Source organism: Nothoprocta perdicaria, unplaced genomic scaffold (genome assembly GCF_003342845.1).
Source record: "Nothoprocta perdicaria isolate Ctin4 unplaced genomic scaffold, notPer1 scaffold_62, whole genome shotgun sequence".
Lineage (NCBI taxonomy): Eukaryota > Metazoa > Chordata > Aves > Tinamiformes > Tinamidae > Nothoprocta > Nothoprocta perdicaria.
In genome coordinates this window covers 743,475-753,045 of record NW_020455888.1, presented here as the reverse complement: position 1 = coordinate 753,045, position 9,571 = coordinate 743,475, and the positions used below count along the sequence as shown (strand labels likewise).

The following is a 9,571-nucleotide window of genomic DNA, read 5'->3' as shown; positions in this document are numbered from 1 at the left end:
GGTTCCCGGGCGGTTCCCGGGGGCTTCCCGCGCCCTGCCCGTCCCGCGGGGTTCCCGGGGGGTTCCCGGGGGCTTCCCGCGCCCTGCCCGTCCCGAGGCGTTCCCGCGCGCCCTTTCCCGTCCCCACCCGCCACGCAGCGCCCATCCCGCCGTGGCGGCTCTTCGGGCTCGGGGGGAAGCTGCCCTGGACGTGCCCGGCCCCGCACGGGCCGGCGCTTGTGTGGAGCCCTCGAGCGGCCCTAACGCCGCCCCTCTCCGCAAAGAAGCCCTACACATATGTATAGYACACGTATAGATAGGTACTCTCTCTATATGTACATATAGGGTGTGTATATATTTAATGTGCATGTGTATGTACATATATACACATACAGAGATAGGTACTGTRTGCACATATGATGTGTATATATATGTATGGTGTGTATGGTATATACACACTATATGCAGAAAGAGAGTACCTATCTGCACTGTGTATGCACAGTGCTTCTTTGAGGATATATATATTATTATATATATAATATTCACCTACTTGTGTATAGCATGTGCTCCCTCTTCAGCTTTTTAATTCACTTGCTTGCCTAGAGTTTTCATGACTTCACTTCGGAGCAGATTGAAGCCATGATTAAGATGCCGAGTCCTGCAAGGCTGCCCAGCCCGGCATCGTTCGGATGTGACTGAAATGTCCCGTCAGAGCGGCCAAGGTTTTGGAAGCTTGGAGGCTTTCAGCAACGACCACGTGATCTAGAAGTCCCGACAGCACCTGCCTCGACTTCTTCTACAAGTCTGCAGACTTGGACTGCAGTTACAGTAACTTGGGCTCATAAACGTTTTCTTCGACCTTCTCAAGACAAAAGCAGGAAAATACAGGAAAATACAAAGTTTTACTTTGCCTTCRTTTGAGGAACTCATAAGCTGTCCTTAAACTCTTTCGTTTCCTCCAACATGTCTTTTCACTTGAGCTGTGAAAAGTATGATATGTTCGAGTTGGCTCTTTTAGCCATTGGAAAAACTAAACTAAAACAAAACAAAACAAAACAAAAACCCCTGAAAAAGGCAGTTTCCGTCACGGTTTTGCCGCGGTGCTCCGGTGTCTCTGAGCAGGGGGTCTCCCTACCTTGCAGGTGGACGCAGCGGTTGCACCAGCAGATGCTCTGCTTGTTACAACAGCTTCAAAGGGGTTGGGTGTTTTATTACCRCTGCTGTTGCTGAAGGGACAGTTCTGCACGTGGGGACTTCTCAGGAAGACTGAGGAGACTTCAGAGCCCAAAGCGCCTCCCTTCCCTASCTCGCCTAAGCCTGGCTCGCCTAAGCCTCGCACAGACAGATGTTTCTGCAGAAAGGAGTCACCAAGAGAGGCAACGCGGAGGCACCAGAGGGTTTTGTTGTCCTCAGCGTCTCCTGCTCGGTGGGTAAAGCCGGAGGCACCCATGGGAGCCCTGGGTGGTCACGGGGGGAGACCCGCGTCCTGGCGGAGCCCCCGCTTGCCGGGCAGCACGAGAAGGGGGAAACCGAGAGCGCCCCGGCAAGAGGAGGTGGGAAACAGCAAATCCCGCTCGGTTCCCTCTCCGGATGTGCCGAGGCRTGGAGCTGTCCCCGTTTCTGTGCCTCTACCCCCTGGCGGGACCCCAATCCCAACTCCGACCCCCTTTTCCTCTTGGCCCATCGCTGCTGAGCTCTGGACAGCTCTGTATGTCTCCTTCTCCCTTAGGATGCTCTGCTTCCTTCCCTGCTTCCCTCTCCACCAGCAGGCACAGCTTTTAGCCCCTGGACACGTGTGAGATCACCCGCTTTGTACTGCCCAGCCCCGAGCACTCACCGGGCACCTTTATGCACCTCTCTCCTCATGCTTACCTGCTGTTATCACCACTGCATCACTACTACTACACATTTTTTGTAACCCCACCAGCAATCTTGGAAAGCTGGATTCAGGAATTTGCTTCTTCAATTGCAGATGCAACATTCCAATAAACGGTGATTTTAAGTTAGACCTTGGAACCTGACACCTTCTCCTTTCCTTCTCCCATGGGAGAGTTATAGTGACTCATCACACGATGATCCTTGAGCTGGCTCAGCCAGGACACGTCTATCCCCAGGCCTGGGTGTTACTCACGGCAGCCGGGAATGCTCTGAATGCGACACAAAGCTGTGGAACGAATGTAAATCCAGAAGCAGAAGCAGGTACGTAGGGGTTACTTACAGAAAAAGGTTCCTTTTTCACTTGTAAGCAGATCCCTTGGAGTCAGAAACCGCGGCGTGAGGCGCGRTGCTTCTGGGGCGCACGGGCTGCCAAAGCAGAGCCTTGCTGCCCCCACGTGCAGGCCGTGGGAAGGGTAGGAGCAGAAAACACGGYGGCTGCGGCGTTGGGACCAAAGCTGCCACTGCTGGAGTGCAGATCCCACTAACAGGTCTTAAATATATATATAATACACCCATATATATATACAGACACACACACATGCAGGAAGACGGCCAGAACGCACGAGCTTCAGTGAGTGGCGTTTCCCTCTCTCCCGCTGCAGCACTGGCTATAAATGATCTTTGACACTAACATATCTCTGCCCATGGAAGCACCGTTTAAACACCCCCAGTATATTTAGAAAGCTCAAGCTGTTTGTCACATTTAGGGCAGCACTGAAATAAGCTGGTCATTATTTATTTTTCTTTTATTCCTGCTTAGGGAACATACTTAATACCTATATTTTCAAATACACCTGTATTCATAAACGGGAGGGCTTTTTTTTATGGGCTCTTATTTCCTGGAAAATAATTAGAACAAGGTGATGCAAAGGGCCTCGTGGGGAAGAGAAGGGGTGATAAAAGCAGCCTGGGGAGAAAGGGGGTGACAGCACCAGCACTTGCAGTGTCCGCATGGCCCCCRGGGACCCCGAGCGGCACCTCCCTGTCAGAGCCCCTATGGATACCTCGGGAATAGGGCCTGGCTGCAGGAGGCTCYGATCAGCGAGCTCAGGAGCGAAGGGAGCCTGCAGAGCATCGCCACGAGCTCTCCAGCTCCATGAGGGGAACCGGGCAGCCAACGCGCTCGGAAAACACCCCGGGTTGACGCTCAGCTGCCGGCTGAGCTGCCGGCTCCACACTGGGGACAGGCAGCTTCCTAACCGAGGGATTGTTCCTGCTGCGGCCAGTCATTCCAGCCACTAACACGGGAGAAAAGAACTTGAGCTCTGGATGTTTATAATAGTAATAATAATTATTATTATTTGTAAATATTTGAGATGAAGAGAGAGGAAGAACTGCGTGTTAGGGGCTAAATCAATCTTAAATCAACCTYTCCACAGCCTGTCCTTCCAGCGGGACTGCACAATTAGATGAAGTATCATTAAAAATTTCTCTTCAACTCAAATAAGTGCACGCAGCAGCTTTTCATTTCAACACTAGTTCACATGGAAAACGCACCAGAATTCCTATTGCTCGTCTCTCATGCCCTAGTCCCAAACTCCGGTGCAGCAGCAAGGCACAAAACCCCAAACCGGTACCAGTGCGTCGCAAAAGCCCTGTCTGCTGCCTGGGCCTTTGCAGGGGACCAGCAGCGCCGCTCCGCAAGCAGCAGCCACACGGTGGGGAAAAGATCAGTGTGTATAAGAACATTTAGCAGATCAAGTGTACAAGTGTAAGGAAGTTAATAGCAGGGCAATGGTATCGGCTGCTACACCTCGAGGACAGTGATTCCCACTTGTTGCAGGGCCGGTATCGGCTCTGCCGCCTCTCCAGCTGCTTCTGCACATCTAGGGTAGGAGCAGGGCTTGATCTCGGCACCCACAGAGCGCTGCTGTGCCCGGCACCGGCCACGTAAAACACCCTCCCTCTTCCCTCCGGAACATATTCCGGCACACGGCATTAAGGCAGGGAAGCGGTGCCATGCACGGGCATGCACAGGGATGCCCTGGTAGACGGAGGTGTTTTCACCCTCGTGCCACTGCCCGTGTCCATCAGAGGGGAAGGTGCCTGTCCCCACGCGCCAGCAGCAGTGTCCAGGTCGCCCGCACAGCCCTTGGGCCCGCCCTGCTTCACAGCCCTTGGGCCCACCCTGCTTCACAGCCCTTGGGCCCGCCCTGCTCCACAGGCCTTGGGCCCACCCTGCTCCACAGGCCCGGCCATCCCGGCCTGCTTTTGTGACAGGGATTTATAAAAGCACCAAGCCAGAAGCACGTCCTGGTTTCACAACATGCCACGTTACATCCCCATACCTATGTCCAGGCCAAGAAGTGCTTGCCAAGCGCCAGCCTCTCCTCAGAAGCGGATTTTGGAAGCAAGCGTGCTGTTTTCCAGGAAGCTGCTGTCCTTGCGCTGTCCAAGCACGTGCCGTACGGTGACACCTGGATGGAAGAGAAAAAGAGGGAATTCCCTCGGTCAAAGACCCCGGTTGAAGGAACAAGAACACTAACTTCTTTTGACCACTCAGTCACTGGCCTATCCAGGACCACATTATCCCAAGCTGTCCATGCAAGAGAGATCTGTGCCCAGGGAAGTAAAAACCAACCCCAAAGCTTTCTTAGAAAGTTGCAAAAGTTTCTAAACTTCATCAAAATCTGCTCTTAGTAAGTTATAAAAGTTAAAATAGGGAAATAATGGCAAACTATTCCTTGGAAAAAAACTAAAGCTAAAGTACCATCCAGCATATTCCCTTCTGTTAGTGGTGCTGTTCACAACTGCAGTGACAGGTATGATTAAGAACCTAAGGATAAGTAAAAAAAAAAGAAAAAAGTGATAACGAAATGCAGCAGAATGAAACAGCTTAGAATTATACTTCTAATATTGATATAATCATTTAAAACATCACTACCTTAAAAAAGGTGCAAGAAACGCGAGTGACTTTGGCACAGAASGTGAGACCCTGTGTGGCAGCAGGGCCTCCCGGGGAGGTTTGGGAGGGTGTGAAACGGGCCGCCTCCTGCCCCATGGGGAGGCAGCCCCACACTGCCCCGCTCTGGGAGAGCTCAGGGCAGGCCCCTAAAGGTCGGTCAGCTTGTGGCTTCTTTTTAATTGCAAACTCCATAACCAGAAGAAGGTCTTTTTCTCCAGAAGGAGAGAAAAATGAAATATAAAATAAAATAAAATAAAATAAAATAAAATAAAATAAAATAAAATAAAATAAAATAAAATAATAAAAATAGCCACCCACCTAAAAAACACGCATCCACCTGCTGTAATCACCTGTTCATCCCTGCTGAACACAGCAGTCTACCAGCACACAGTTTGGGGTTTACCTTACAAGCTTGGTGTCGCTTTGGGGGGACACCCCGCCACCGGTCAGCACTGGGTTCAGAAGAGGCGACCCCACCGCAGGATGTCCCGTGGCCAGCAGGAGGCCTGGTGCTCATCCCCTACGCTCTCCCCGCTGGTGATGTTTGTGCAAGGTGTGCAGATCTGCCAGGGTGAGACCTGTGACCATCTGCCCAGGCCTGGAGCAGCTAATCAGGGGCCCAAAAAYGTGACAAAGGGAAAGGGAAGCGGCTGGAGAGCAGCTGGGCTAAAAGTTGGGTGAGATTTTGCTGGCTGCTGTTGTGTTTCAGCAGCTCTTTGCCCTTCAACCCCCAAATAAGCATTTCAGAAAAGAATCTTGCATAGCACATAGTGGATTTACACCCTGCAGTATGAAGGTTTTCTGTACACATAGTTGCTCTTATTCCTTGCTAAAAACCTAATAGTGGTTCATTTCCTACCATCTGAGGCCACAGAGATGCTAGAACCTGTTAACAGGTAAGAGCTGACGTGACTGATGCTGGATTATTTCTACCATTTATCCATGAGAAGAAGAGAAGAATACAAAGAGGAATTACTACTACTGACAAAGAACATTCTTCTGCTATCTTCTGCAACCTTGTTTTCATAAGAAAAAGAGCAAATAAGGCTCAAAACAGTCGTAACAGGAAGAGGCAGAGGGCAGGGGCATGGCTGGGTTGGGATTTCAGAGCCCTGTGCTCAGGATGATGCAGAAAACCCTGCCCAGCTGCCCCTCGCTTCAACCCCCTCTGAACAGACACACCAAGGTCTCAACTGGTAAGAAAACCCAAACCACAGCTGTGCAGACACTCCATTGCAAACCATGATTTCAGTCCTCCTCTGGTGCACTTACCTGCTGGAGGGGAAAAAAAATTAAGGGGGAGGTGTAGGACAAATCATCTGGAGTTGACTTCAATTTCATGGTATTTAAATACAGGTCAGATTCTCTTTTGGGGTAATGTTGACAGCTTGTGGAAACCTAAGTTGCTTCTTAAGGGTATTTATATTTTGCAGTCTAATTATATTAAAAGGTTTAATTTGGGAAAAAAGTTATTAATGATACCTATTGGAATTGGTATTAATAGTAATCYGGAAAAAAACATGAAGATAAGTTATTTCAAAACCTATTTTTAATGCTTCAGTTTGTACATCTAAGCATGGGACTATTCCACTTCGCACTCAGGCTAATTAAGGTAATTGTGGCCCCAATGCAAAGAAGTTTTAAAATTAAATTTCTCATCACAACATTCACAAAAGGGACAAAAGTCCTATTTACTGCTGTCACAATCCCATGCCATACAGTGTAATGATAAGAAATCAGACCACAGCCTGAGGTTCAGCAAGAAGAATTTAACACCATGTTAGTATAGAGATTGTTTTTTATGCTTCCCCGAGTCTGTTTTTGCAGCAGCTTCATTCGGGGGCAGCCAAAGCACAGGAGAACTACAGTGGTAGGAAATGATCTTTCGGAGGCAAACGGGTATTACAAGGATCACAGCATTTCTGTTTTATTGTTTACACAATGGTAAGTTGCACATGTGGAAAAACAGTACACGTTTAGAATTTCACAAATTAATACATTACAAGAAAGTCAGTCCAGTGGTTTAACATATCAACTACTAAAAAAGCATTAACAAAGAAATACAAACAGTAGGGTCTTGACTGTAGCCCCATGTAAGTTAAAAGGCAAAACAGTTGAAATGAGAATAAACTGAGAATTTTGTTTTTCCTCAATCATGAAACTCCCCCACAAAATTTATATATTTTCCTTCCTAAGAGGATGCTCACACAGATGCAAAACCATGCAAATGTACAAAAGGGAACTATCCTCTGCTCCATTTCCCTTACTTTTTAACCCGATTAAGTGACAAAACTGAGACTGTGCCACAGGGCAATCCCTGCTGGATGCAAACGCGTATGATCTACTGTATGAAAGGGCAGTAACACTAACAACAGAAAGCAACTGACATGGTACTATAAAAATTTTATGCGCTATAGCAGTTTTCAGAGGGGGAAAAAAAAGGTGCTTTTGTGGAAATAATTACAACTGTCCATTTGATGCATGTTCTACACAAAACATTATCTATATAAAACCAACACTGGGCTCCAAACTTCCACGTTCACATTAGAACCGGTATCTGCATTGGCAAAGACTCACTTGCTCTGTTATTTATCTCGCACAAGGCAGCATCTCCCCGAGATGTTTTCCAGCTCCCTAACGCGTTGTGCACGGAAAATGCAGCACAACAGGCCCAAATGCACCCTGCAATGTTCATGCTCTGTGGTCACAACAGCTCGACCTTCACATTACATCATTTTCCTTTACTCTTTAGCAGCAACTTACTGTTTTCTGCCTCACAGCGAGGGCTGAAATGCAACAGCGTTTAAGCCAGTGCTGTTAGCACTGATGAGAAGCCAGGTGAATCAGCTCCTGTGAGGGATAAGGGAAGGGTTTCACCAGGATAGCAGTGCTTRGTGCCTCCAAATGCACAGGGAGGTGCATCAAGCCTGTAGCCCTCTGCTTGCACATGGAGCTTGGGCACTCCACAGCTTGCAACTGCTGTTAATAGAAAAAAGAAAAAATAGAAAAAAGAAAAACCAAATCAAGCAGTTCAGGAATATTTCCTGGGAAATGTCAGTGTCTGCCTGCTGTATGGGCAAGAAAAAAAAAATCACAAGGAAAAGGGGTCAAAAATGGAGGGAGAGCTACTACTTGCTCAAGTTAATGACAGTAAAGGTTAAATTGGTCTTAAACAAAACACAAGGTGTAGTGATAACACAGGCTGGGACCCACTGCTGCAGCTCCCAGGGAGAGCAGATGTGGGACCACAGAACAGCGTGGACAGTGAGCACACAACGGAGACGACCTGTCTCGGGGGCAAGGTTTGCACGTGTTTATTTTATACACTATATATATACACATACATACACACACACAGATGTGTGCACTGTACTGTATATATTTACATCCATATACACAAAAACACCCTGAAGTAGATTTGAAGGCCATATCCAAGAACAGAAGATATGAACTCTAGTATTTGTACTAGAATATATTCTATCTGTACAAAAAACAAATATGCATATATTCATATGGTATAAAGCTTATCAACAAAAAAATATTCTGCTACTAGCATTAGGTTAAATAGATGGTTTTACAAGATTCTTTGATAATGCGGTATAGAACATTTCTAAAACTAAGGCCAAAAATAAAAATACATAAACGAGTATCTATTCACAGGAAAATAGCTGTTCAATATGATTACATTTCAGACTAGGGAAAAGTAGCAAAATTCTTTTATAAATCTCCTGGGATGCAGTTTCATCAATGCATCAAATCTAGAAAAATAGACTTTACAGAYGAGCACGGCGGCTTCCCTCCCGTCTCCCCGGACGGGGGCCTATCTCTTCCCCCTCTTGTTGCCCGCGGGGGGTTTCTTCAGCTGGAGCAGCTGCCCTCCTGTCCCAAAGCCTGCGGAGGCCGGGTTGGAGACCCCGAAGGTGAGGCCGGCCGACGCCGTGATGCCCGGATTGCTGAAGTTAAACCCGGACGTGGTGGAGCTGCCGAAGCCTTGGGAGGGAGGGAAGAAACACTTTAAAACACAAGTCACGTCGCGCCCGCGAGGCCGTTCTTCTCGGCGCCGCTGCTACCWGCGCCTGGGCTGCTCTCTACCCAGAGGGACCCACAGCACCAGCGCACTTGCTGAGGAAACCTGGATATCCAGCACCAACACAGTCTGCCCCAAGGAGCTGGGGCAACTCCATCACAATGTGGTGRATAAAATCTACCTGCAGATCTCAACAACTTTAACAGGCAACTCATTCCATTTTTTTTTYCTCCAGCTTTTATCATTTTTTAAAAAAAACTTTTTATCAGTTATGCGTGACCCCATGGAATAACAGTTGAAACTACTAGAGAATGGTAGAAATTCCTCAATTACTAGTTAAGGAGTAGTTCATAAAAGCCTTCATTTTGTTCTCCAAAGGAAGAAACAAAACACCAGACACACAACTTTTCCAAGCTGAAATTTTAACGAATAATTTTATAGTAGTTACATGTGAAAATCTACAAATAATAAAAATACTAAGAAAAAGACTAGTTCAAAAGCCCAAAAAGGTATATTCTTAATATGCTCTACTTAATCCTTAGCACACACASTTTGAACAACATTCAAGTAGAATAACCCAGCGATTAAAACAAGGCTTTAGTCAATGCTCTATAGCACGTTTTTAATGCACAGGAATAAGAAACCAACTGGGGGTCTCAGATTCCTGAAGTTGCTCACACTGAAGCTGCCTGATGTTTTCTATACCCTCACTTACAACTGAA

At 47.5% G+C, this 9,571-nt stretch overlaps 1 protein-coding gene across 1 annotated transcript in view; it reads right to left on the bottom strand.

The window, feature by feature from the left end:
- Positions 1 to 7,207: 7,207 nt before the first annotated feature.
- The window catches only part of NUP58 (nucleoporin 58), a 28,066-nt gene continuing 25,702 nt past the window's right edge, over positions 7,208 to 9,571 (bottom strand). Inside the window, exon 16 of the mRNA XM_026049809.1 lies at positions 7,208 to 8,812. Within this exon, the coding sequence (XP_025905594.1) occupies positions 8,643 to 8,812 (170 nt within the window). The 3' untranslated portion in view covers positions 7,208 to 8,642. The remainder of the gene's footprint in view (positions 8,813 to 9,571) is intronic.